The following is a 27,649-nucleotide window of genomic DNA, read 5'->3' as shown; positions in this document are numbered from 1 at the left end:
CATTGGAACACAGGAGTGATGGTTGGTGATAATGGGCCTCTGTACACCCATGTAGATATTCCATAAAGTTTCCAGCTACAATAGTCATTTACAACATTAACAATGTCTACAGTGTATTTCTGATCAATTTGATGTTATTTTAATGGACAAAAAATGTCCAAGTGACCCCAAACTTTTTTGAATGGTAGTGTATATGGAGAAACTAGTTCAGTGTCTAAAATAAGGGGTTGTCAAAAAAGTAAGAGTCCTGATCTTTTGTATATCTCTCAGATACAGGACAGACACTTCAGAACAAACTTCCTTTAGATTTTTGTTGGGGACTATCTATTATTCCATGAAGCTGTTATGCATTGCTATGGGCTAATAGTAAGCTTTAAAAAACAACCTTTTTTTCTTACCTTAGGGAGTTCTGAAATTTCAAATCAAACAGCTAAATGATTCTTGGTATGACCATATGTTCACTTAGTAGAACCCCCACGTACGTAGACTCTTAAAGATTTGAAAGGGATACTTCGGGATTTTGGCAATGAAGCCCTTCATCTACTTTCCCAGAGTCAGATGAAAAACTCATGGGTAACATTTTTATGTCTACATCCAGTATGAAGGTAGTTAGCCAATGCTAACTAGCGTGTATGTTATCAGTTTGCCTAGACTTCCAATCATTGCGCTAACACTAGTTAGCAACTTCCTTTAAACTGGATGCAGAGACCTACAAATGGTATCCACGAGTTCATCTGACTCTGGGGAAGTAGAGTAAGAGCTTCATTGCCAAAATGACCCTTTTAATGGACATTCTATATGCTATATGATATTTCATAAAGATTCTCAGAGTAACCTTCTGCAGTCTTGAGAGAAATGATCAGCTTTGAGGATGGGTTTGGCTTATGTCATTATAAGCAAAGGTTTAGATTTTTAACGATATTGGTATGAACTTACTGTATCCCGTCACGATCTCTTGATTACTTTTATCTTTCTGTGCCTACTGCCAATTTCCTACTACAAAAGGGGGAAATGTCATAACTTATGAATGAAAGATATATCAACACTTAAAGGAGGCTTCCACAAGTCAGCAAAAATCGGATGGGTTTCCACCAAGCATTACTGAAGTACTGTAATTTAATTAATTCAGGATTATGGGGTTGAAATTATCATTGTATATTTATGTCAAGCTGTGATATTTTGTGTGAAAGATTTTACATACCACAAAAGTGTTACTAGAATGGTGTGCACAATGGAGTTAAAGTGAAGCTATGAATGTTTTGTTTCTGTGAGCAGGCAGACCCAGTGGTGGTGCTGAACGATGAAAACACTGTGGTCTTCACATCCAATCGGCTACAGGAGGGGGGCGTGCCTCAGTTGGAACAGGGAATGGTAGTTGGCCAGCTTACCCTGGCAGATGCACTAATCATTGGAAACTGCAACAACCAGGTGTGTGAACACAGATTCTAGTCTAAAGTGCAGCTCTAAAACAACCTCTTGACCAGTCTGGGGACCCACATTCTAAACTATAATAATTTGTGTTTGTCAGGTAAAATTCAGTGAGCTAACCATCGATATGTTCCGCATACTCCAAGCTTTGGAGCGGGAACCAGTCAACCTGGCTACTACAACTTCTAAACCTGGAACATTGGTGAGGGGGAATACTGGAAACGCATCTTACACTGTGTTGTGGGCAACAACATAGACAGAATATTGCAAATGTAAAAGTCTCGAATGTGATATGGGAGAAAGGCAGCGCCGGAAACCCTACATGAAACCTGTCCTATAAACAGCTGCTTACTCCGTTTCTTCCTTCACAGGCCCTTACCCCATGTCTTCCTTCACAGGAACCCAGCGAGAAGCCAGCCAAGAGAGAGAACCCTCACAAGTACCTGCTGTACAAGCCAACGTTCAGCCAGCTCTACACCTTCTTGTCTGCCTCCTTTAAGGTCAGTCTCCAACTGTCTCCCCGATGTGTCGGTCTTCACTTGTCACCTGTGAGAAAGACCCGATTGCGTGACGGTTAACAAAATTTCATGACCACCACAGTCCTAGTCCTACCCAATGAAAACGCTGAACAGAAAGAAATCTACATCCTGTTCTAGAGTACATCCTAATGGAGTCCCATCAGAATTGTATAAAATATCAATAAAATGTGTATATTTTAATACATTAACGATTTTTGGATGGTATTGGCTGATTTTAGGTGTTGTTTTGTAGGAGTTGCCAGCGAACAGTGTGCTGCTCGTCTATCTTTCAGCTACTGGAGTCTTCCCTACCGGACGCTTGGATTATGAGGGTACACCCCCTTAAATTCTGTAAACGCACACACACTCACTAGTTCATACACTGGTCACGTTCTTGCAGCTGAAATTCATCTGATAATGTATTCAAAAATTTTGATTGATTTTCTATCAGGACCATATGACTTTGGAGGAGTTCTCACCAACACAAACCGTGATGTGGTGAACGGGGAGACTGTACAGAAAAGGAACCAAGCCCAAAAAGAGATGCACTGGTAAGGAACAGGCTCTGGCAATCCACTGTCCTCTGTGTTTTTTGGCAGACATGAGATGCATGTACAGTATTGGTGTTTAAAAAGTTACATAGAACTTCTTGCACAGCCCACTTTATTTATTAACACACTACAATATTCACCCAAATTGTTTGTAATGTGTGTGTGTACATGCAATGACTGTTGACTCCTGTATGCCTTAGCCTTCACCCTGGGGACTTGTTCCCTTTCACCCGGAAGCCTCTCTTTGTCATTGTGGACTCTTCCAACAGCACAGCCTATAAGGTTGGTGAGAATTACATTCATCACAATTACACCTTTTTGGGGTTAAGAGAAGGATAATGATAACTTTGAGGGGCTTTTCATACATTGCTAAAACACTCAACTGGATTTTCATCATTATTTTACTGAACAACAATATAATTGCAACAATTTCAACGTTTTTACTGAGTTACAGTTCATGAGTGGCGCAGCGGTCTAAGGCACTGCATCTCAGTGCTAGAGGTGTCACTGGTTTGATTCCAGGCTGTATCACAACCGGCAGTGAGTCCCATAGGGTGGCGCTCAATTGGCCCAGCGTTGTCCGGGTTAGGGCTTGGTCGGGGTAGGCCGTCATTGTAAATAAGAATTTGTTCGTAACTGACTTAATTAATAATTCAATAAAAATATTAGGAAATAAGTCAATTGAAATAAAATCATTAGGCCCTAATCTATGGATTTCATGTGACTGGGCAGGGGTGCAGTCATGGGTGGGCCTTGGAGCCAGGCCCAGCCAATCCCCACAAAAGTGCTTTATTGCAGACAGAAATACTCCTCACTACCCCCCTCCAATTTTAAGATGCATTTAAGGAAAAGTGGACTATTCCTTTTGGGAATTCAGTCTGGCGTGATTCTTACTAAAGTTAATATTTAATGCCTTGTATCTCCATGTAGAATTTCACCAATCTCTTTGGTCAGCCGCTGGTGTGCCTGCTATCTCCCACAGTCTATCCAAAGAGCATGCAAGGTTAGTTTGTCACTATTATTATAGTTTTTACGCCTCTGTACTCCTCTTAATTAGCGTGTTACAGGCAACCGTCAATTACTTTCCATGTTGAAGTCGGCAATTACACTATGCCATACTCTTTAACTATTCTAGAAAATAGCTCTTAGAGCTTGTCAGTTAATTCTCAAATGCGTTGGCCTATTGATACCAGCTATTGTACTCATTTAGGCCGTTTTATGTGGCTGATTATTTTCCATTGGATTCTGCAATTATTTAAATTTGTTTTATTGATTGGTTTAGAAATGTGTGGACCGAATAAGCCACGTAAGATGAGACATTGTTTTTGTGGGTGTTCTGAGAAACTGTTCTATGAATGTCTCTCAAACTGGTCTCCTTCTCTCAGACCAGTCTCAGCGCGGCAGCCTCTTCACACTCTTCCTGTACTGCCCCCTTCTGGCCTTCCTGTCAGTGTGTGGCCTGAGCAGCCTGCGCCAAGGATTGTGGGAGAAGGCCGAGGAGTTTCTACACAAGGTGTACCGTGACATCGGCCAGATGATTACACGCTCACAAGCTATAGGTATGTTTTGTGTTTTTTGGAGAGAAAAAAAATAGATTTTAAGTGCAAATATCACAACCATAATGGTGGAATTTCTCCTTCACAGACCAAGCCTTTCTACAGTTCTACGGTGATGAGTTCCTCCGATTGTTACTGATCCGCTTTGTGTTTTGCTCGGCTACACTGAGACTGCACAAGCTCTTCCGGGTAAATCAGTTTTATTGTGCCCTTGGTACTGAGTTACATCTCCCATAGTTATTCATTGTAGTTACGGTAATTAGGGGGTCAAATGTAATGTCCCTTCTCTGTCTGTCTGCCTTTTGCAGGAGTCCAGGAGCTTCCCGGAATCGTACCCTCAGCTACCCAAACAGGACACGGTGGAGAGCAGCCTCCTGCAGAAGCACGTTCTGGAGCTGGCCGCCATGTTGGATGTGCGGAGCCTCTTTTGGGACGGAACGCTGGACGTGAACTACTAACCTTCAGCTGCCCAGCTAGTCACCACAACTATACAAACGCAGACCACCGCTATACACATTCGCACAAGGGAGAGTCCTCATCTTTCAGAGGTAATTAAGTTACTGGTTGAACACACTGCAATAGTGTCTGTTTCTTTTTAACCCAAGATCCCCTTATTTCCCCTACCTAATTTACTTTACCCTATCGGCTATACTTATTTCCCCTACCTAATTTACTTTACCCTATCGGCTATACTTATTTCCCCTACCTAATTTACTTTACCCTATCGGCTATACTTATTTCCCCTACCTAATTTACTTTACCCTATCAGCTATACTTATTTTAAGTACATTCATACAGCTACTTGTGGAAGTCAACTATGTACAATGCAAACATGAACAAGTTACCTAGCTACTTATATCCACATGAGCTGAGCATGTACTACCGTGTTGTTACTATAAAAAAAGCACTCAAATGAAGACATGGTGCAGCTATTTTAGTCTGAGGGTGGCAGGAGGACACGTGAAGCTATCGATGGCTTTAACACTTAAAAAGACAGAAAATAAATGAACATAGTTTTACGACAGCACTGCCTGCAATGGGTTCTAGATGGATGCTTCCAGCTATCTGAACTGCAAATGAACTTCAATGCAAGCTGTAGGGAAGTCTCTTCTTCTGTGCATGGGTAGATGTGTTGGCCAAGTTTACTGGATGTAGAGTTTAGAGTGAGACTAACCTCCATATTTGTTTACCCAAATAGATCTGCTGGTTTTAACACATCTAATTCTAATGTAATTGCCTGGAAGTTGCTTTTTTTTTGTTTAATTTCAGTAGTCTTTTCTGTAAAACTGAGGCCTGGATGGGTAAAGTAACAGAGTGCCTGCCTATGCAGACCCTCATGAACAGTTTAGCCCTGTTCAGAAACAACTACTTTCTCCTACCCTCTAGGCACCAGCTCTGACCCGTTTAGGTACCAGCTCCTAACATCTAGGTACTAACATACGGTGGCGGTGTCAGCAGCTCTGAATGATCTGCAAACATATCCGCTCATTTAGTACAGTGACTGAGCAAGCGGGAGGTCGCTAATCTATTTTCACTGTCTATTACTCCTTGTATCAGAGCAGGTTTTTGGACTGGGTTAACCACCGGTATATGTTTAAGCACCCTGCAGGTACACAGCTGCCCAGCCCCTCACAGGCCAATCAAAATAGATAAATAGACACATCTCTCCCAATCTTCTGCTTTTTCAAAGAAATCACTTGAGGAACCAGGGTAACACTCCTTCTGGGGTGGATCTTTTAAAAGATTTAGCTTTGACCTTGATTGGCAGCATATCATTGGCTGCATATCTTTTGAGACATTGTAGGGATGGAAAAGGCCTCTCTATGCTGTAGCCTATATGTTTTGGGGGTTGCATCCCATGGCAATTATAGTCTTACGTATTCTCTACTTAACCGGCTTTCTCCTGACCAGTGGGGATTAAGGAAATTAGGTAAAGGGGGTAGATTCTGAGATTCACCCCTCCTGATTCAACAACTATTGGTTTCTGGAAATGTAGGACTTTGAGAGGCCCTGTGTCATTCATTATAACTAAGCCCCCATAATGGCATTCCTCTGTCTTAGGCATGGTGGTTTACTGGAGAGAGCTCATGCTGCTGTTTCTCTTTCTTTGCATGTCTTATCAGTATTCTTGTCCATAGAGTTTACTCTGTCGAGTTCATGTTAGTCTGTTTGCAGGTCAGTTCCAGCGTTAGCCGTCTAGTGAGTGCCCTGCATGGCAGCAAGCGTCATCTAATTTCCTTATATTGATGGGGGCTTGAAGCAATGGAACCGGGTAGAGCTGAAACAGACTCCTGGCAACCAGTTTTAAGTACATGTGTGTGGTGATGAACAAAAATAGCCAAATCATTTTGTTTTTTGTATTTACTGAAAGAGAAAAAATGAATTTCAAAAGTAAGAAATCACAATTTTAAATGTATATTTATGTTTAATTGAAAATAACAGTATGTGATACAGAGAGATGTTTGGTCTTTAGTACGTATGTTGAATTGTTAATTGTAGAAGCTGTGAAAAATATATGCAGTTGGCACAGCAATTTTAATGAATGGAACTGCACATTGTTCCCCCCAACCCCCCCATCAGTTGTTTTGGTCAAATTCAGCCAGCATACATTCCAAGGACATTGAGAGAGTCGGGGAAACTGACACGGTTCTCCCCATTGAAACAAACAAAAGTGGACCATTTCAACATGGGAAATACTACTCCCCATGGCAATTTATAATCATATTTTGTTTATTTGTTGACAAAGATAATATGATTAATAATGATGATAAAAACAATAGTAGCCTTGCACTTTACTGTATTGAATTATGACCTAATCTTATTTGTTGTGCTGTCAGTATAAAGGCATGCCAGAGAACGTCCAATCCATTATTCCCTATGCCACCCCACGATCATTGTAATACACATTTAGATATTTGATGTTTTTGTCAATGACAATGGACAAGAACACTGTCCATATTTTTTGTAAAAACCTTAATTGTTGTGATATATGATGTTATCTGTGTTATTTCATTAGAGCATGCATGTCTGTCCATGTTTGGGATGGCAGCACAGGGCATGATCATCCAGATCACACAAGACTAGCATCCTAGCTCACTGGGAAGCACAAGCTAGTGCAACGAGCTACACTACCGTAGCTCATCTTCTCTTCACTTAGGGGACCCACTTTCATAGAAATGTATATCTACAAAGCCTCTGTGGACTGTTTCATTCAAACTGCCTTTTGGTTTTATCCAGTTTTTTTTCTTCAAGCACATCATGACCGCGGCGTCACAGTCCAATTTTTAATTGCCACCATTTTTATGGACCACTCCAATTTCCATAAGAGTTATCACTGCCAAAACAAGTTGACTGATGAGCTTTCAGGGGAAGGCCATGAAGAATTACTGTCCAGTTGAGCATATCACCCATGTTTTCTTGGACTATCCTTGATTCATGAATTTACAAACATGACGAAGTCCTCAAGGGAAGAGGAAAAGACGGAGCACCCATACTTAACTAAACCTGATTCAAAAAGGTTGACGCATTGTGACCGTGTCATATCATACACTGTGAATTGTATGCAGTAAAACCATTTTGGGACATGTTTTCCTGCTTTGTCTTTGGGCCTTTGTTTACAGCCCGTTGTAATCTCGTGGTGACTTTACTCTCCTCCATGTAGTGTGTTATTGTGCATTGTAGTTAGGAGCAAGAGGGGAACAAAAAGCACTCATATTCTTATAGAAAAGTGTCAAAGCTTCCTGTGCAAACTGAAGTGAAGCTGCCCCTTTACCGTGTATCCCCAACCCAAAATAGGTCTTACTAGTGAGGATAGTACAGTATATGTAAAGTACATATGATATTTATGCATAATGACAAAGCCCTAGACACCATTTATTTATGTTATAATACTTGTAAATTGTGACAGGATGTGGCTGACCTCTTTCCCCTGTTGGCATGTAGTTGAAGCCCCTAATAGGGTGAAATGTTGAGAAACAAAGGAATGTCCATTCTATAAATTACGTATCTATTATTTGAAAGTCATGTCAATTCTGTGCAATACATTTCTATCTGCAATGCTTTGAACGTTTCGCACCATTTGGATAAGCCCTAGATGAGTAACACAATGATATGGAACAAAAATATATTTAAGTATGAACATTAATTTCTTGGGCCTAAATCTAAAATGTTACTTTGAGAGTAAGGGTGTTCTTTCTACCGGTTCCTACTGTTGTGGGAGGGAACGATTTCAAAGTGAAATATTGGTCGGAATACTCTTTCTTTATAAGTTAAGGGTTTCTAGAGATGCTAGTTAAACATTATTTGGCATTCTTTGTTTATATCCTTTAAACGGTTCTGTCCCATTTGTTGCCAATTATATTTGATGTTAAGTATGAAGGAAAAATAAGTTGACCAAAACATGCAAGCTTTTTTGAATGCTTTAAGAAAATTAAAAGTTTGACTGTTTTGTTTTAATTTGTGTGAGATGTATTGTCTTTATTGAATAATCTATTGTTTAAAATGTATTTTATATAGGTGATTGCTTTGACTCCTCAAAAGAAAAGACCTGTTACAAAAGCATCACTCAAACATTTATTTCACACACAATCAACAATACAGTAGGCATAGGCAAGATATCAAGAGATGCCTTTGGACTGAAGACATTAACAATGTGGAAAATGCCCCTGAATGAATTTAGACACCACTCCAATTTTAAGATTTTTTTCTAACCAAAACCAATGTACCTCACTAGCATGCTATCAAAAGGGAAAAAGTCTTTACTGTGTTTTGATGGTCTTCAGTTGTTGCTGAAAGCATAATTAAGTAATCTGATTTATCAACATATGTTGTAGACGTCAGTGATGGTTGTATAAAGATAATTTACCTGTTATGTCTATTACAATTAGACACCTAGCTTGTGGGGGCATTGGTTCATTCTCTGGGTGGCTGTAAGGTGTACTTGTTTAAAACCCTGTATGAAGAGATGTCACTTCGAGCTTAACTTTTATAGCTACTTAACCAGAAATGTTCTAGGGTTCTATTCAATCCATATCGCGGAAGTTCAGTGTGATTTAAAGGCAATGTTCCCGCGTCAGCGGAGACTACATTCACGGTAAACGCTGCATGTCGGCTCAATTGAAAATTACCTTTACTGCCACCAACACTGCTTTACCTTTTTAAATATAAATTCAACCTTGCCTCCTGATAGGTCCAGACTTCTTAAATTGATAGTGCACGTATACCCTAGCCCCTCCCTACTGGTTTCCACTTTACCTTCCGCTAGACCAAAATCGGAATTCTCACAGCTCTCCAAGTGCATATGACAGGGTTACTGAAGACTCCTTTGTGCTTGCATAGCTAATCCTATTAAAAACAACAAATATACTATTTGGATGAGGTGTTTCTCTGGAACTAGTTTGTAGATTCACACGTACCATTGTGTTCAATCTGAACAGGAATACAGGTTCCACAGCCAAATTCACCTGCAGACTAGAGGGCAAATGACAAGGACACTTGTTCCCAGTTAAGATGATCCATGAGTTTTATTGCAGCAGGCACTTTACAATGAAATCCCCCACCCACCAATTAATTGAATTCAAAGAATCTGTCTCTTTATATTAAATGTACTTTTGTCTGTACAAAACTGACAATGAGAAAAACGTAAATCTAAATATTCAACACTGAGCCAAAGGACATACTCGCAAGCTCACACAACACACACACACAGGTATAAAGGTACCTTTGGTACCAAGTAACAGTTGATGCACAGCCTTTTACCTGCCATGTTCATGTCACTAGGGAAACTATTTTCCTTCCCCCACCCTCAAAGAAACATGCTGATACTTATGAATATTAGAAAGAAATGCAATGGCGAAAGAACGACAAACTCGTGATTAGGTAAAAATGATAATCCTATACATGAACAAATATCAATTTCCTTAGTTACAGCTAAATATTTTCTAACAGAAAATAATGTTCCCTTTGGTTTTTTTTGTCTTTAACTTATGTAGTGTAAGGGTTTTTATTCTCAGGAAGAAATGTATTGTGGTAATAAGCTACTTTCCCTTATACAGAAGGCAGTCAATCCTCTTGTCAGTGGTCATGCAGGAGATGCTCCATGTGATAAAGCACGTCCCCTCAAACTGTCTTTCGGGCGGTCAGAACTCTTACGATTGACCCTAAGCCCCCAACTGCGAAAGCCTGAGTGAAAAAAACGAGGGGAAGAGACAAATGAACAAATATCATACACACATGATAGGGATGGGCAACTTTGATGGGGTGGGTGCCACATCTGAATTCATGAGGGGCCACAGTTGCTCGTGGGTGTGCATACCCCCCCCCTCCCCCCAATCACATTGTGAGAAACTTTTTAGCAGCACCCCTCTTGACAGCTGAGAGAAAATGTTGCCGTTTTAAAGCCAGTTTGCCGGAGAGACAATTTAGCAAATTTATAACAAGTTTCATGCAATTCAAATATTGTAATGGGGCGAAGGGGAAAATGTGCTGTTTTATAGCTAATTTTCTGCAATTCTACACATTTTGCTATACAGTGGAGAGAAATGTTTACTGTTTTTAATATATCTGAGTGAGACTGACTAACAAAATCAATTGGGGCTCCCCGGGCCAGTAATTCAACCAAGATGGCTAGCCGCTAGACCAATCCAAAGACGTTTTGCTGATTGAGTGACAAACTGCTGATGCACAACTAAACTTCAAAATTGCACTTCAAGTATTATACTATTACAAGTTGCCCCCCTTCCTAAAAATAAAAAGTCAGAGGGCCTTCAAAGAGGGTGCCACCAGTTACCCATCCCTGTATTAGGTGGCTTAGAGTTTAAAGTTCAGAGAGCTTTCACACCTTTTCGTGCCACTGTAGGAGAATGGCACTGCTATTGTCAGAGGGCTTCTCAAAGCCTCTATATATGTACTTCATAAGCAGGTCCACCCCGCTTCTGTCTAGCGACTTGACAGCTGGCTCGATATCACTGGACTTGAATGACGTCAACACTCTCAGCACTATTGCCAGAGCCCTTTCCTGAAAGACAGAGCAAGACAGCGAGAGAAAAGGGAGAGAGCATGTTAAAGGAAGTTATTTACAACTGCAGATTGCCACGAGAGAGGCAACATTTTATGGATACCTGCTAAGCCTCTCCTGCCATGTTATGGATGCCACATTGCTTGCTTAGTGAGTACCACTTCCACCTGATTCGGCTCATGCCTGGCTTGAACTCGGGACCGCCCTACTTGACAACATTCCAATGGTTTGAGCCACAAGGAAAAGTACCAATTGGATGGCTCCAGCCGCAACATTTCAAGCTAGCTGTGGAGTGAGCTTATGGTATGTTCTTAACTCTGTAATACTAGTATTCTAGACCAATGCCAATATTGACAAAAGGAGCTCCCCACAAAGTTACATGATGCAAGAGTACAATTTCAGATTTGATGCACATCTTGGCCCATTACCTTTATTGCTGGATTCTTAGTGTTGACAGGAGGGTTCCGGAGAGCAATGTGAAAAGCTGTCATCATGTCGCCTGTGCACTACAGTCGGTTAAGGAATTTAATACTTCCTATTGCCATATCCTAAATAGGTTTAAGGGGCAGGAACACAATGCATCTCCACAAGCAAATGTTTTTCCACCAACAAACAGACCAATATCAGGGAGGGTTTTGATGGCGGCATCCAATGTGAGATCTCTTTCCTGAGGGCACACAGTGTGTGGTGAAATCTGAATGTATTGCACTGTTTTTAAAATGATATAAACTGCCTTAATGTTGCTGTACCCCTGGAAGAATAGCTGCTGTCTTGGCAGCTAATGGGGATCCATAATAAAATACAAATACCGTAGGCTGCATTTACACAGCCAGCTCAATTATTATATTTTTCCTGGAATTGGTCTTTCGTCAGATCTTTTTCAGAGCTGATCTGATTGGTCAAAAGATCAGAGTTGGGCTGCCTTTGTAAAACGCAGGCATAGAGGTGTCCGATCACACACATCCAGTTCCATCTCACCTGACCAGACCAACCATATTCCCTTCAAATGGAGCAGGATGACGCAGAGCGATGGATAGCTATACCACTAGACAAGGTGGTGGGGGGAGGGTATATATATTTAAGCAAATCCTGACCTGAATGCGTCTCACTCGAAATAAGGCCCTTATTAAGGGGGGCCATGTTGACCCTACTGACACTGATACTCCTGCCTCACCCAAATCAAATGGCTCAGTGATTCCCCCATCGATACTAGAGCAACTGCTTGTACTTTGCATGCTAGTTATAGCCAACTATGTTTAGACGTAACTACCGAGCTAACAAAAAGTTAGGACATCCAAGAGTGTCGGGTTTAGATAGCTCTGGAGGGCGCCCTGGTCTGGACCAGAGTTAAGGACGGTTCAGCCAGGGATATCCTCCATTGGCTAGTTAGCCAACAACCTAAAACGACACATTTACACAACATCAACTAAGCTAACTTGCAAGATACATTTGTCAGTACGAACACAAAATCAACTGTTGAACATTTGGGTTTTTGAATGAAAAACAAAATCGCCGACGCTATCTGATAGCTAAATGTGCTAGCTTGCTAGTTAACACGGGGGGCATGCGCATGAACGTAAAGGATATTGCCTGATGAGGTTGTCTATCTCCGCGCCGTCGGGTCCTTGATTGTCGACAGCCTCATCGTGATCATCCACGAATTTGTTCTCATCAAATTCATCTATGTCGAGTTTCCTGAATCGCGACGAAAGAGTGTTTTTCGCCATCGGAGCCACTTCGCTGGAGGAAACAGTAGCTAGCAAGCCAGCGAGCTAGTCCTCCACGGCGCTGTTGTTGAGTTGATGCGAGCGTAGTACAGTGTACTTGCCCTGTCGGTGCTATTGCTAGCAACCACAGTCTACGCAGATGTGACAATCTAACGGTGTTTTGATTGTAATTTATCTGCCAGTGTTACACAATCATTACTTTTCAACCAAATATCTAGCTAACTAGTTTGACACGCGATAGTGTTGTTGTCAGAATCATTTTCACCTACGTGAAGCCAGCAGCATAAACTGTCACTTCCGGGTCAAATATTAGAAAAATCCTTCACAATAAGTGTGCTGCCCTGAAACCAAATCAAATTGTATTGGCACATACACATGGTTAGCAGATGTTAATGCGAGTGTAGCGAAAAGCTTGCTTTGGAGTTCCGACCATGCAGTAATATCTAACAAGTAATCTAACAATTTCACAACAACCTAACAATTTCACAACAACCTAGACAATTATTGGAAATAAAATATAAATTGCAAAAAAAGCAGTACGGTTTACAGTACATCACTGTCATTATATATTATTCTAGTTATCAAACTCAAATCAAATTTTATTTGTCACATACACATGGTTAGCAGATGTTAATGCGAGTGTAGCGAAATGCTTGTGCTTCTAGTTCCGACAATGCAGTAATAACCAACAAGTAATCTAACTAACAATTCCAAAACTACTGTCTTGTACACAGTGTAAGGGGATAAAGAATATGTACATAAGGATATATGAATAAGTGATATGAAACTCAATACATTTGTAAAAAAACGATGTGATTTTTTTTGTTTCAGTCCATTGGCCTTTCTGCCGCTTATATTCCTCTCATAGAGAATGATAGAGGCCTCTAGTGTCCAAAAGCCTATGTTATCAAGGGCAGTGTAACGGATGTGAAACGGCTAGCTTAGTTAGCGGTGGTGCACGCTAAATAGCGTTTCAATCAGTGACGTCACTTGCTCTGAGACCTTGAAGTAGGTGGCTTTTGTGGAGCGATGGGTAACGATGCTTCGAGGGTGACTGTTGTTGATGTGTGTAGAGGGTCCCTGGTTCGCGCCCGGGTATGGGCGAGGGGACGGTCTGAAGTTATACTGTTACAGCAGCACCATTGAGGGCTTCCACCATTTTAATGTAGTCAGCTGGGTGGGACTAAAGGCATCCGAAGGCTTCCCAGCCGAAACAATTTGGGAGAGTTTGAGACTATTTTGAGGAAGTGTATACTGACTACGGCGTCTCAAAATGGACAAACAGTACTATTGCCGCTTTTTCAAGCGATGCTCTTTTAAGGCAGTATGCGAGCACACTCGTTCGGTTCGGCTAGCCGAGTTTGGCTAGGCACCAGTTGACCTGAAGCATGCTGACACCTTTACAACTTAATTGGCTGAACCCTCCTGGTGACCATGTTAGAGTCATGTCCAACAGGGTCATCGGGAGGGATCAGCCAATCGTGAAGAAGAAAATGTACCACTTCAAAATGGAGATTGTCTCAACGGCGCTGCCTATCCTGTCACAGACGCTACAGTATAGTAGCACAGATACAAAAATGAATCCTCTATTTATCTCTATGATTCCTGTAGTTCAATGGATGCTTTTGCTCTGGTTGGCTGTGAAGTTGAGGGATGGGGCTGTTGGGAAAATGTAGCATAAATTACCACTCTCAAATTCATATACTGCATTTTAAGATCAACTACATTAGTCTGACTGTGCAGAATAAATGATCTACAGATCATCTTGCAATCTAAACAGATTATTTTACATGTACTGATAGACAGAAATATAGGTCTATGGATGCAAGGACTCAGACCAACAGTCAAAAGAAAGGTGACAACCAAAACATGAAAAGTGGAGTAAAACAACCGTAGCCTATACTTTTTGTTATTACTAGGGTAAGACAGGACTGAAAATGTTTAGTTAAATTCTTCAAGAACCAATATTAGAGGAGCCACGTGTAACCTCATGTTTGAGGGGATACATCTGAGCAAGGTGCTGTGTAGATTCACTAATGTTGACATAATGAGTTGAGGTGCTAAAATATTTTTTTTATAAACTGGGGGATTCGAGCACTGAATGCTAATTGGCTGAAAGCCATGGTATATCAGACAGTGTACTATGACAAAAAGTACTATTTACTGTTCTAATTACATTGGTAAAAACCCCACCGTTTATAATATAATAAGGCACTTCGGGGGTTTTGGTATACGGCCAATTTACCATGGCTAAGGGCTGTATCCATGTTGCGTCGTGCATAAGAACAGCCCTTATCAGATTTTTCTCATTCGGTGGGGTTTTGCGACAGATGACATCATTTTATGGTGTATTGCCACCACCAACTGAACAGGGGTGAAAAATTTGTCAAAGAAAGGTAATTTCATTAGAGGGAAGGGAGAAATAACATCAATCCACATAAACTACAAAAAAATGATTAAAAAAAAGATATAAAAAAATATATATATACACACATATACATATATATATATATATAGTACCAGTCAAAGTTTGGACACACCTACTCATTCAAGGGTTTTTCTTTATTTTTACTATTTTCTAGATTGTAGAATATAAGTGAAGACATCAAAACCTATGAAATAACACAAATGGAATCATGTAGTAACCAAAAAAGTGTAAAACAAATCTAAATCTATTTTATATTTTAGAATCTTCAAAGTAGCCACCCTTTGCCTTGATGACAGGACAATGACCCAACACACCTCCAGGCTGTGTAAGGGCTATTTGACCAAGAAGGAGAGTGATGTAGTGCTGCATCAGATGACCTGGCCTCCACAATCACCCGACCTCAACCCAATTGACATGGTTTGGGATGAGTTGGACTGCAGAGTGAAGGAAAAGCAGCCACAAGTGCTCAGCATAAGTGGGAACTCCTTCAAGACAGTTGGAAAAGTATTCCTCATGAAGCTGTTTGAGAGAATGCCAAGAGTGTGCAAAGCTGTCATCAAGGCAAAGGGTGGCTACTTTGAAGAATCTAAAGTAGATTTTGATTTGTTTTACACTTTTTTGGTTACTACATGATTCCATATGTGTTATTTCATAGTAGTGATGTCTTTACTATTATTCTGCATTGTAGAAAATAGTAAAAATAAAGAAAAACCCTTGAATGAGTAGATGTGTCCAAACCTTTGACTGGTATTGCATATATATATATACATGTATGATCCCACTCTCTGAGGAGCTACCTGGATTACTTACATTTCAAGTTATTTAGCAGACGCTCTTATGCAGAGTGATTTACAGTAGTGAGCCCATCCATTTTCATACATTTCTTTCATACTGAACCCCCATGGCAATCAAACCCACAACCCTGGTGTTGCAAGCGCCATACTCTACCAACTGAGCCACACTGTCTAGTGTCATCCCACTCTCTGAGGATTCAGAGCCTAAGCAGGGTATTTAAGTTTTCAAATGACGTATTCCCACTCCTTCGGTAATTTGAAAACTTAAACACACCTGCAATCAGTGTGACTCAGTTGGTAGAGCATGGCGCTTGCAACGCCAGGGTTGTGGATTTGATTGCCAAGGGGCCTCAGTATGAAAGAAATGTATGGACTCACTACTGTAAATCACACAAGATAATTGACTTGCTAAATAACTTGAAACATAAGTAATCAAGGTAGCTCCTCAGATGTGAGATCTTTTAATCCCAGAAATATTTCAGGTACAGAAACAATGATGTAGATCTTTCTTGACTTCTTTTCAACTTGTGCAGTGCCGTTTCACACGATCGCTATAGAATACACAAAGTTCACTTTCTTCACATTAAGAATTTCTGGGTCCTGCTGGTGATTCACTTCAAGAGACCTTCAGAGATAATCTTTCTACCCTTTTGATAGCCTCCTCATAGGGAAACTCTCTCAACTGCCCTGATTTTGGCAAAACCAGTCTCTTTCACCCTACTCGGGCATTCCAGGGATGTCACCTCATGTTCTCCACCACAGTTACAACACTTTGCTCCTTGTCGATTTGGAGCAGCTCCGTGCTCAGGCCAATTTCATTAAACATGCTGAGAGTATGTTATGGAGTACCACAGTGTGTTATTTGACAGACAACCCTATGGTTCATTTTCTGTCTAAACATTTGTTGGTTATTATATAGCTATTTATGTGTGAGATATTTATTTAATGCTGTTTGAATGTTCACAGTGAATAAAGCTTGAATGTTCACTCTGAATATTAACCAATTATAATAACACATTTGAAAAATGTTATGCATTCAACATACTCTAAATTATTGCTAAATGTGTATCAAGTGGTAGCAATATTTCAATTATTTTGTTTTCATCCCCCCCCCCCCCCCAAATTCATTAACTATTGCAATACTATTTACTGTACAACGAAACTGTCAAAAAATATGTCCATCACTTATCCTACTAAGTTAACTTTTCCTGGGAGATTTTATTTTGAAACCGGAAATCTAAATGATACCAGTTCTTGTCAGGATTACGAAGATTCTGATTGGTCGATAATAACCCGGTAGATGTTCCTACCTGGCCCCTCAACTTCCTTTTTGGTGAGCTATCAGTGACGACGATGGTAAGCAATAATCGACAATAAATCAATCTAACACAATCCTCCATCATCCAGACAATTTGTATATAGTAACATTCATAAAATAGTTGGCACTAATCTCTGGGCTTCGCGTGATTATTTTTTGATTGAGTCCGCCTTCGTATTCGTTGATTAGAATGTCCTGCACGTTCAGAATCCAGTGGTACTTTTTTGGGGCTAACCCCTCAGATGGTCAGGTTTACATTAGTACTACGAGAGAGACAAATTAATGACATCGACTGTCAACTAGGTAACTTTTATCTCACATAGTGTAGTTAGTTGGCAATTTTAAGTATTAGTCGCTAGGTAGACCATCTTGCAAATATGTTGTCTGGTGTGAAGTATTTTGAGGCATTGACATAATTAGGCACTTGTCAGATTTAAGTTTTCTTTTGGGTATGTGTGTTAGTGCTACAAATGTGAGTGCTGCATTTCAAGGTTCAGGGTTTGGTTCAGGCAAGATGCCCATTCTCAATCGTAATTTAAGTAGCCTAGGACACGGTCGTTATTTATAGGAGGCCATGGCTGTGTGTTGGTTTTCCCTCTAAGGTGAACATTGTCATACACTTGACTCCGATAAATTACAATGTTATTGTAGTTATTTTATTTATTCGTTCTTTTACCAGGTAAGTTGACTGAGAACACGTGTTCATTTACAGCAACGACCTGGAGAATAGTTACAGGGGGAGATGAGGGGGATAATGAGCCCATTGTAAACTGGGGATTATTAGGTGACCATGATGGTTTAAGGCCTGATTGGGAATTTAGCCAGAACACCGGGGTTAATACCCCTACTCTCACGATAAGTGCCATGGGATCTTTAATCCTGTTAGATCTGTATGATTAGGCAGATTGCAAAATATTCCATGTTAGTTTGAAGTTATCAGTAAAGAACTACCTTCCTAATTAATGATTTGTTGATCAATGATTTTTTTCAGGCTAAAATCAAGGCTCGAGACTTGCGGGGCAAGAAGAAGGAGGAGCTCCTTAAACAGCTTGAAGACCTCAAGGTGGAACTATCTCAGCTCCGTGTTGCCAAGGTTACGGGTGGTGCTGCATCCAAACTGTCCAAGATGTGAGTATTGTTTAGAATCACTTGCACTTGCTAACAGTTCATTTTACCTTTCCTCCCACAATGTTTTGCAGACAGGTCATATGCAGAAGTGTCTAGTGGCATCATTACAAGCAGACATTAGGCATTGAATGTAAACACAACTGCACCCTTTTGAGCATTTCCTCACCTTTGGACAACAATGTCAGGAGTTTAGATGGAATGCTCACAGATGTTAATTACTGTGTCCAATTCACCACGCTTGACGTCTATATGGGTTCTCAATGCACACATTTCTGAGAGGGTGCACGTAGGCTAGGTGAGATCACAACCGCGCACTTTTACAGGATCATTATCCGCTCAACCCTCAAACCAGTTTCTGGCCCAAGGCCCTTAACCACTAGGCTACCTGCCGCTCTTGGTAGAACCTGAACTCTCAGGTAATGAACTGTATGTTGTTGACCTGGTTCTGTGTTTCCTGATAGTGATCGAACTTAAGCTTAGAAGTGTTTAGCGACGCATCGTTCCTATAACGTCCAAATATGTCACATGCGTTTCCCAAAACTCTGCGTAAAGAATGTTCACTAAGTAGGTCATTGAAGCATGTGTCGATACTGTTAGGATCGAAAGGAAGGCAGTGCTGCTCTCAGATCAGCGTTCTCTATTAAAAAATTCTTACCTAACATAAGTAGTCGTACACACTACTGACAACGGATCAGCTCCTAGAGAGACTGTCACCTGTGGCTACAAATATTGAGGTGTTTTATTCTGTTGTCGCCTCTATTGCATTAAATCTTAATTCTCACATCATTGTGCATGTTGTTACACAGGAAGTATATTGAGGCAAAATGACTAGGCCACAACAGCTAAATAGAACTAAATTGTATTTGATTGTTATTGAAATATGGAGGCATATGTAGCCTGTTGACCTTAGAATGAAGTAATCTCGGGAAGCTTGGCCCTGAAGGTTTTTCAACAACCTTCATTTGAGCATTTTAAAGTGAACTTTAAAATGTATTTTATGACATGGGTGAAAGTTGATTGAATTTATTCCCGGTACGGGACCTCCTGTGTACACACGCTTAACCATAGAATTACATATACAGTGAACAGAAATATAAGCGCAATGTGTAAAGCATTGGTCCCATGTTTCATGAGCTGAAATGTTCAATTTGGTTTAAATAATGCAAAAACAAAGTGTTGAAGAAGAAAGTAAAAGTGCAATATGTGCCATGTAAGAAAGCTAAGGCCATGTGTATCCACACTGGCTTCTTCACCTGCAGGATCATCTGAAACCAGCCACCTGGACACCTGATGAAACTGAAGTATTTCTGCACGAACTGTCAGAAACCGTATCAAGGAAGCTTACCTGCGTGTTCGTCGACCTCACCAAGGTGGCCTAATTGCAGTTCAGCGTGGACAAATGCTTACCTTCAATGGCCACTGGCATGCTGGAGAAGTGTGCTCTTCACAGATGAATCCCGGTTTCAACTGTACCGGACTGATGTCAGACAGTGTTTATGGCGTTGTGTGGGAGAGCAGTTTGCTGTTGTGAACGAGATTCTGAGGCCCATTGTCGTGCCATTCATCCAACGTCATCACTTCATGTTTCCGCATGATCATGCACGGCCCCATGTTGCAAGGATCTGTACACAACTTCTGGAAGCTGAATAATTCCCAGTGTTTCCATGGCCTGCATACTCACCAGGCATGTCACCCATTTAGCAGGTTTGGGAGGCTCTGGATTGATGTGTATGACAGTGTGTTCCAGTTCCTGCCAATACAGCCATTGCAGAGGTGGACAACCTTCCACAGGCCACAATTAACAGGCCACAATTATTTTTTTCTATATAGAATCCCTATTAATTCAATAGGATTTCTGTGTGCCTAGTCTTAAAAGATTTGTAATTTTAAAGCTGCAATATGTAACTTTTTGGGTTACCTGACCAAATTGACATAATGTATTATAGATCTGTCAATCTCATTGAAAGCAAATCTAAGAAGCGGTAAATATGTTCTATGTGTGCTGTTTCTATTATTCCCGTTCTTGGGGTTTGTTTTTACGTCTTTTCCTTTGGGTTTTGTACACCAGCTTCAAACAGCTGAAAATACAATGTTTTTGGAAAATATATTTCACTGTAGTTTAGATGGTACAATGATTCTCTACGCTATACTTACTTGTTTGTCACACAAACTGAAACTATAATTTTAGGAACCAGGAAATGGCATTGTTTTCTGCAGTGCATCTTTAACTTTTAAAAGCTATGACCCTTTTATTGTGGCTTGAACACAACCAGTCATGATGTTTTCATCTGATTATCAAACAATCATGTGAAAGGGCTCCTTTACTAGGCTACCTGCCTACGTTCATACACTCAACATATTACCAGCCTCCAAACAGTGGTGAATGGAAACAGACATCTTATTCAAAACACCACAAAGTGTCATAACATTTGGCAATTGTCATTAGGTTAGCATTTATCCATCCACTGCTGTTCGTGCGCATCTCTATGTTCGCCATTCATCTCTGCCTTGGCAAAAATGTCTGTTCTGGTCGAACCACATCGCATTTTGGAATGTAGGCTATACCACCCGTTCAAGTTCATTCACAAATGTTTCATGGTGTTATAGCCTACAGTTTTCTTGACATCTTGTTTTGTGATAGGCTCATGTTTTACTGGTACAGCGTACCGGACCGTAGCACCTTTCACCCCTGCTTATGAGGGAAAATCATAACCAGATCATGGCCAGATTGGTAAAACATGTTCAACTTGAATGTACTACACATTGTTGGACATTGATATATGGCAGAAAAGCAATTGTACATTTCCCTACATCTTATCGGCACAATTTGAAAGATAGAATTAAAACGTTGTAAATAGCAATATGTCATTAGTTGCCATGATCAGCATTGCAGATATTGAGATTAGTGAGATTCAAGAATTTTCTTTCACACAGCATTTGCGCATATGGATGTGTTAGCTTCACGCTCTTACAGTATGGGAGCCACAGGAGAAGTCGATTATCGTGCTTTAACGCTCTGTTGTGGAAATTGACCACCTATGCTGTTTACTTTTTGCATCTACGTCATATTGCGGAGTCTACCTTTTTAAGTTGTTTTAAATAATATGTTGAAAGTGCAATGTTTCATGTAATTTCACTTATTCCCACCTTTTTATTTCAGCCGTGTCGTTCGGAAGTCCATTGCCAGAGTCCTGACAGTTGTCAACCAGACCCAGAAGGAGAACCTGAGGAAATTCTACAAGGTAGGCCTTTTATTTAAAACTTTGTTGCTGGCTTCATAGATTTAAGTTATAGTATGTTATAGTATAGAATCACAGTATCTATGCGTCATGATGGTACAGTATCCTGAGGTCACTAGCAATACTGAGCTCTAATTGTCTTCACGTATTTGGTGCATCAGTGTTAGATTCTTTTGCTGAATCATGATGTGGAGTTGGTGCTTGAAAGTGGAGTTTTCGCTAGTTGAAATCCAGCCACAGGTGCCCTAAATAGGGCTGTTTGCGGTGACCGTATTACCGCCACACCGGCAGTCATGAGTCATGAAGGCAGTCAAATTCCACATGACCTTTTAGTCATGGTAATAAGGCTTCTCCAAGCTCTGATTCTGCTGCTGGTCATTAGTAGCCTACCAAACTTGCTAACTGCCTGGTACTCAGCGCTCTACTGTCCCTCTAATCACTCTGACATCAATGCAAATGTGATTGAAAATCTAATCAAACACTTCATGACAGCTCCTGTTGTGCAACATTTCTATAGGCTATGCAATTGCTTGTGAAAACAGAGTTTTGATGGCCTCCCATCAGCTTTTTATAGGTTACGCCTAATATATTTATTTCCCAACTTTCCTAATATTAAACACATTATATTTACAACAGGAGTATAGTCTACCTGGCTGGCATGAAAATGAACCATGGGGAAAAGCATCCTCCATTGGCTATTTAAGTGCATAGATGACGTGTATTTTTTCCAGCTGCCCTGTTTCGATACAGGTGCATGATAATTGTCCATTCTAAATCAAATACATTTTCACACGTATATGTAAAGACAAAATTAAATCAAGAGTAGTTTGATGGGTGACAATATTAGCCTATCACTTGTGAATTATATATCACTTGTGATTGGTGCCTAGCGTAAGAAACATACTTTTTTTTTGCGACTTTTTCTAATCACACCTCAGGCCTATATTACAACTAAAGTGGCCAAATAACTTCTTAAAATTAAGCACATCCGCTTTACAATGTGTGTAGAGCCTAACTGGCATACATAAGCAGCGCGGGGGTTTCAAGTTTGGGGAAGATAATGTTCACCATTAAAATGCACCTTTATAATAAAAGCAATACATGCATAATTGCCTTTGCGGTCACTTTTGATAATGGTGTTTTCCACTAATGGAACATTCACGCTTATAGCCTACTACGAGGTGTGCATTGCTGCTCTTATAATGTGAATAAATAAACTATTAGGGTATCAACATTTTAAGCTAAACATTCTCATCTGTTGGGTCAGCCACATTGCATAAAACATTTTTTTGATGCTAGTGGTTGTATTCATTTGGGATCTATCGCATCCCACAATTGTCCCAGACTATGTTTGGAATATTTATTTCTCGCACAAAATAGAATAGGTCAACTTTTGTACTATGGGGGATAGTCGATTTACATAGGCTAGTGCTTTTGGTGTTCATTAGGCCTACCCATCTTGTTGGCTGTAAATTTGGACAGTTCCTCCAATATCTTCAATATGCACCTCGGAATTGCATAAGGACACGTGCAGTTGCGTCCCCGACAAGTCGGTCTTCACTTGTAGCCTTTGAGAAAGACCTGATCATGTGATGGAGAGCCATGTGAGTGCGAGGTGATGGGCACAACAACGCTGCACCTGGGGAGAAGGGCTTCTACGTCCACTGGTCGCAAAAGGCATGGATTTTTTGGGGGGGGGTGCATTACGGCCACACAAAGGGGATGCCGCCATGAAATTCTAAGCATTATGAAGTGCTTGTCAAATTGTGAATGAGAGACTGATGTAGTGTGTACAGCCTGCGCACAAAAAAACAAAGCAGAGCTCATGCCTTTCAAGTGAGTTTTTCAAATCCTCATTAGTCGCATCAAGCAGCCTTACAATGGATTAAAAATCAAAACATATAGTCCAACGTTTGTAGGACAACTAAAGGTAAATCAATAACACTTAAGCATATAGGAATACCTATTTCTTTGTTAACCGCTCAACACAGAATAGCCGCATGTGCGCTCTCTCTCAAAGCATTTGGAGAAAATACTATTTATATTTTATTCAGCTTTGTCTATTTGTGTTCTTGATACTATAAAATAATGCCACGGAATACGAAGCAAAAATTGTCTGCTAAATGAACTAGTGTAACCCACAGCCAATCGGCATAGCCAGATCAGGACCTAATATAAGGACAACAGAGTATGCTATTCTGTTCTTCTGAAATGGACTACATTTTCTTCATATCATGCTTCTTTAGACCTGTCTAAAATAAAAAATGTGATTTATTGTGAAGGTGTAGGCTATATTAAATGGATTTATTAGACTTTTTAAATGTCGATGTTCCAAAGGTCTACATCAGTGGCTTGAAGGCTGTGTGTTTGTTAGTTAACGGTCAATTACTGTGAGACCGACTTATTTTCTTGACAATCATTGGCTGATGCAATTATGTGACCGCCACATCCCTAGCCCCAAGGAGTAAAGCTAGCGTTGGATTTGGTTATGGGTTCCAAGACTAGGGGGTCATTTGCAGAATGGCACATACTGCCTGCATCAGGCACTGCGTTGCTGAATCTCAAACCAGCCCCTCGCCCCTGCCAACTCACTTAGAGGGTACTCCGTTGTCACATGTTGCTGACGAGACTTCAAGTGCCGAGGGGATAAAATAAACCCATCAACTTCGGGACATGCTTGTGACTTGAATGATGCAGTTTGTGTTCCATTTTTAAATAACAAAACAAGGGTGAAATTCTAATTAACAAGTTCCCCCAGTCGTTTTAAATGTTATAAACTGCAGTTAAACATTTTAATTTGGGAGGTGTGTCAAGCCTTCAGATGCAAACAGTTGCATGTGGCATATAATATATACACTCCTCTCCATTATTTTTTAAATAGTTGTGCGTGTTGGGAAGATGTTCTGAAGCTGTTAAACTGGCTATTGGAGGGTCTTATTAGCCCCTACACCTTGAATAATGTTCACTCCCTCAGCTTTGGTACACTTGTGCATATGGTGGAAGAGCATGTGAATATGCAAATGGAGGGCAGAGGGGAAGGGACTGTTTTTTTAGATTTATTAGCTTTGAACTAGTAGTTACCAGGTTTGAAGAGCTGGATATGATTTGGTGAACTGATTCCAACATCAGCTGTTGTGGATCCTTGTGTTCTGACATAAAGCTTAATATTTCTAGAAAATCTCGAAGAACAGTAGTTGAGCTTGCTTTCTGGAATGCCCCCATTCTGTACTTTTTTCCCACACATAGTCAAATGTATTTGTAATTACCTGAAATAAACCACCTGTAAATAATTATTCTACCTGTAAATAATTATTTCTGGCCTTACATTTTGGAACACATGTCATGGTCAGTTGTACCTAACAAATACTTGAATCCCTGATATCATGGAAATTGTAATAGTGCATTGAATGAAATTGGAATCTTTACACTTTTTTTGTTTCTTTTGCAGGGTAAGAAGTACAAGCCCCTGGATCTGAGGCCCAGGAAGACCCGTGCCATTCGCAGGCGGCTGAACAAACATGAGGAGAGTCTGATGACCAAAAAGATGCAGAGGAAATCACGCTTGTACACTATTCGCAAGTTCGCTGTCAAGGCTTGAGTCTGTACCTTTTTTTGTATTGAAAATAAATGACCTTTCCCAGGAAAAAAGATAATGTTGTCTTGTAAGTGTTTGAATTAAATCTGTCAGAATCCCCAGGGAACAGCTTTTTTTTAACAGTATTTGTTTTTTTTAAAACAATTGGAACGCGGTACACCGTTTAAGATGTGACCAACAAAATAACAAGGGAAACAACATGGGGGAAATGATCAAATATAATGCTGTGACCTCATTCCCTCCCCTGTGACATGTGCACTCTCCATTCTTCATCATTGATCTTAAACTATGATGGATTGGTGTATAAAAGTTGACTATGATCTTACCCAGAAACCTTTTGTCACTACTCCTAAGTTGGGCTTTGCATGGTCAATCAAGGCTAAATGCCTGTCTTCCGTCTGAGCCATACAGCATTTACTGCGATAAGGCCTCTGCAAAAGTCAAGGCATTTATACCTCTTGCCTTTGCATAGCAGAGCTGTTGTCAAGGATGTGAGTTTGTGTTTATACTGGACCTCCCGCCTCCACCTACCGTCAACCAATCATGTCAATGCAGAGCTATATGGAGCCCTCCGCATTGTTACAGTATTTGGGCAGCGCACAACGATGCAGTATGGAGTTCAATTTTGCCTCTGCCAGCTTCTGGAAGCTCCGCAATTGCCTCACATCCTCCATACGGCGCCTTCGACCACACTTTCCAATCAAGCATAAATTGGCTTTTAGGTTAAATATTTCCCATATAGAGTTTAGGTAGGAGTAGGTCCTGACCTTTGGTTTCGCTGAGTCGTCACCAGATGGTGCTCTAGGTTCGCGTGTAATGGACACTTCAAGTCAACTATATGTCATGGAGTCAATCATGAATAGGCTTTTAATCTATTTTGGCAAACTATATTTATTCTTTACTAAATCAACCAAAACCCGCGTTATTTATTCATGTGAATTGATTAATTACCATGTTTTGCAGCAACAAAAAAAAACTGTCGTAGACAGTGTTCGCAGTCTCTCTAGGCCAGAGTAGACCACCGTGTGTTTAAAAAATAAAAATTGGGGAAACGTCTAGCTAGGCATGTAATAAATTACAGAGACATCTAAAATGTACAACTCTTAACAGGGCTCTTTGCATTGGTTGGAGCGCTTGTCAATCATATTGCCCATTGTCTCGTTGGTGCGACGGATAGTAGAACTCGAGCTGGTTGTAAGCGCGAGAAAGCAGTTGTGGCAGCAGAACCAGTGATGGGTGCACTGATCTCAAGTGCTGTTTAGTTGGAATTGTTCAAACTTTTACGTGGGGAGTTGAAATAACATGAAGTGTGAACTTGGAACTATGTTAAGGTCAACGATGTTGGAATTACTTTTGTTTTCATTGACAGCTGGGTTATATCGTGCTGCACCGCGCGCCTCCAACAACAATGAACTGTCTGTATCAAAGCAACCTGCCATGTCCGAAATCACACTCGGGCAGCTCGGCACTACCATGCCAAACTATTTACCCGAGGACAATGTGAGGTTGTCCACAATTTCAGCGCTCTCCCCAGTTTTTTCCGCGACCACATCGGCAAACAGGATTACAGGTAAAACCACTAAATCTTCCCAAACAAACAAGTTGACCCGAACAGCAAAGACCACCATAAGTGAGTCCGTATCGGAGTCCTCAGTAAAAAACAATGATGGTACAGTTGACATAACGCCGATAATTTACACAGGAATATTTCGAACTACAACACCAACTGCTTCTACAATTTCTCCATCGCGGACTCCCGAAACAAAGACACATTCTTCGTCCACCTCTCAGCCTTTACCTGTCCCCACCACTGACACGCAACAAAGTAAGTCTCTGCTCTACCCATTTTTGGAAATTGAAATGCAGTACGATGTTGACCTTTCATTTAGAAACCAGATTATTTTCATGTCCAAACACCGTGTAGCGTGAAATAAAAATGTTTTTGAAAATGAAACGAGGCAGAGCACTGTCACTGCCATTTGTCTCAAAACCCTTTTCCAGTTACACGACAAGTCAGAAAAGTCGATGGGAAATGTAATGTTAAGTGCCTAATTGTCCTTTTATCCACTCTAGCCTACTTCGTTTTTTGTTTTGTTTATGCATAACGTTACATGTGTATAGCTGTAATGCATTATAGGCGATGTCTGTACCATGTTTCAACTCAATTTGAGTGGTCCTCAATGCTTAATTTTTTTATCTGTATTTTGTATCATTGTGGAGTGACAATTAAATACAATTTTCGAACTCTACATCCAGTTTGTTCATTGTTTCAACTAGCCCAGTGTGACTACTGACTGACGTCCACTGTAATAGGGTCATTCATTGTAGCATCAACCAATGACTGTGTGTGTC

At 40.5% G+C, this 27,649-nt stretch overlaps 4 protein-coding genes across 8 annotated transcripts in view; 3 read left to right on the top strand and 1 right to left on the bottom strand.

The window, feature by feature from the left end:
- The window catches only part of LOC139408383 (suppressor of cancer cell invasion), a 36,182-nt gene extending 27,674 nt beyond the window's left edge, over positions 1 to 8,508 (top strand). For 3 of the 5 annotated variants that reach the window (XM_071152182.1, XM_071152183.1, XM_071152185.1), the window contains 10 exons: positions 1,276 to 1,428; positions 1,529 to 1,630; positions 1,800 to 1,928; positions 2,200 to 2,278; positions 2,398 to 2,497; positions 2,698 to 2,779; positions 3,428 to 3,500; positions 3,883 to 4,056; positions 4,142 to 4,242; positions 4,362 to 8,508. In XM_071152182.1, coding sequence (XP_071008283.1) covers positions 1,276 to 1,428; positions 1,529 to 1,630; positions 1,800 to 1,928; positions 2,200 to 2,278; positions 2,398 to 2,497; positions 2,698 to 2,779; positions 3,428 to 3,500; positions 3,883 to 4,056; positions 4,142 to 4,242; positions 4,362 to 4,511 — 1,143 coding nt within the window. In that variant the 3' untranslated portion in view covers positions 4,512 to 8,508. The remainder of the gene's footprint in view (positions 1 to 1,275; positions 1,429 to 1,528; positions 1,631 to 1,799; positions 1,929 to 2,199; positions 2,279 to 2,397; positions 2,498 to 2,697; positions 2,780 to 3,427; positions 3,501 to 3,882; positions 4,057 to 4,141; positions 4,243 to 4,361) is intronic. The other 2 variants (XR_011634280.1, XM_071152186.1) reach the window with 2 other exon arrangements.
- A 1,046-nt stretch (positions 8,509 to 9,554) lies between these two features.
- On the bottom strand, positions 9,555 to 13,082 carry LOC139408382 (actin-related protein 2/3 complex subunit 5-like protein). The gene is made up of 4 exons (XM_071152181.1): positions 12,656 to 13,082; positions 11,497 to 11,569; positions 10,892 to 11,068; positions 9,555 to 10,233 (listed from the first exon to the last, which is right to left on the bottom strand). The coding sequence occupies exons 1-4, from the start codon at positions 12,793 to 12,795 to the stop codon at positions 10,171 to 10,173; spliced, it is 453 nt and encodes a 150-aa protein (XP_071008282.1). The 5' UTR covers positions 12,796 to 13,082; the 3' UTR covers positions 9,555 to 10,170.
- Positions 13,083 to 17,284: 4,202 nt separating this feature from the next.
- On the top strand, positions 17,285 to 25,355 carry LOC139408381 (ribosomal protein L35). The gene is made up of 4 exons (XM_071152180.1): positions 17,285 to 17,373; positions 18,327 to 18,463; positions 21,624 to 21,705; positions 25,151 to 25,355. Exons 1-4 carry the CDS (start codon positions 17,371 to 17,373, stop codon positions 25,298 to 25,300), a joined length of 372 nt encoding a protein of 123 aa, XP_071008281.1. The 5' UTR covers positions 17,285 to 17,370; the 3' UTR covers positions 25,301 to 25,355.
- A 1,129-nt stretch (positions 25,356 to 26,484) lies between these two features.
- The window catches only part of LOC139408380 (multiple epidermal growth factor-like domains protein 9), a 77,159-nt gene continuing 75,994 nt past the window's right edge, over positions 26,485 to 27,649 (top strand). The window contains exon 1 of the mRNA XM_071152179.1: positions 26,485 to 27,122. Coding sequence (XP_071008280.1) covers positions 26,600 to 27,122 — 523 coding nt within the window. The 5' untranslated portion in view covers positions 26,485 to 26,599. The remainder of the gene's footprint in view (positions 27,123 to 27,649) is intronic.

The sequence above is a fragment of the Oncorhynchus clarkii genome, chromosome 5 (genome assembly GCF_045791955.1).
Source record: "Oncorhynchus clarkii lewisi isolate Uvic-CL-2024 chromosome 5, UVic_Ocla_1.0, whole genome shotgun sequence".
Taxonomy (NCBI): domain Eukaryota; kingdom Metazoa; phylum Chordata; class Actinopteri; order Salmoniformes; family Salmonidae; genus Oncorhynchus; species Oncorhynchus clarkii.
Note: the sequence above shows the minus strand (reverse complement) of the source record. Positions and strands in the feature narration are given on the sequence as shown.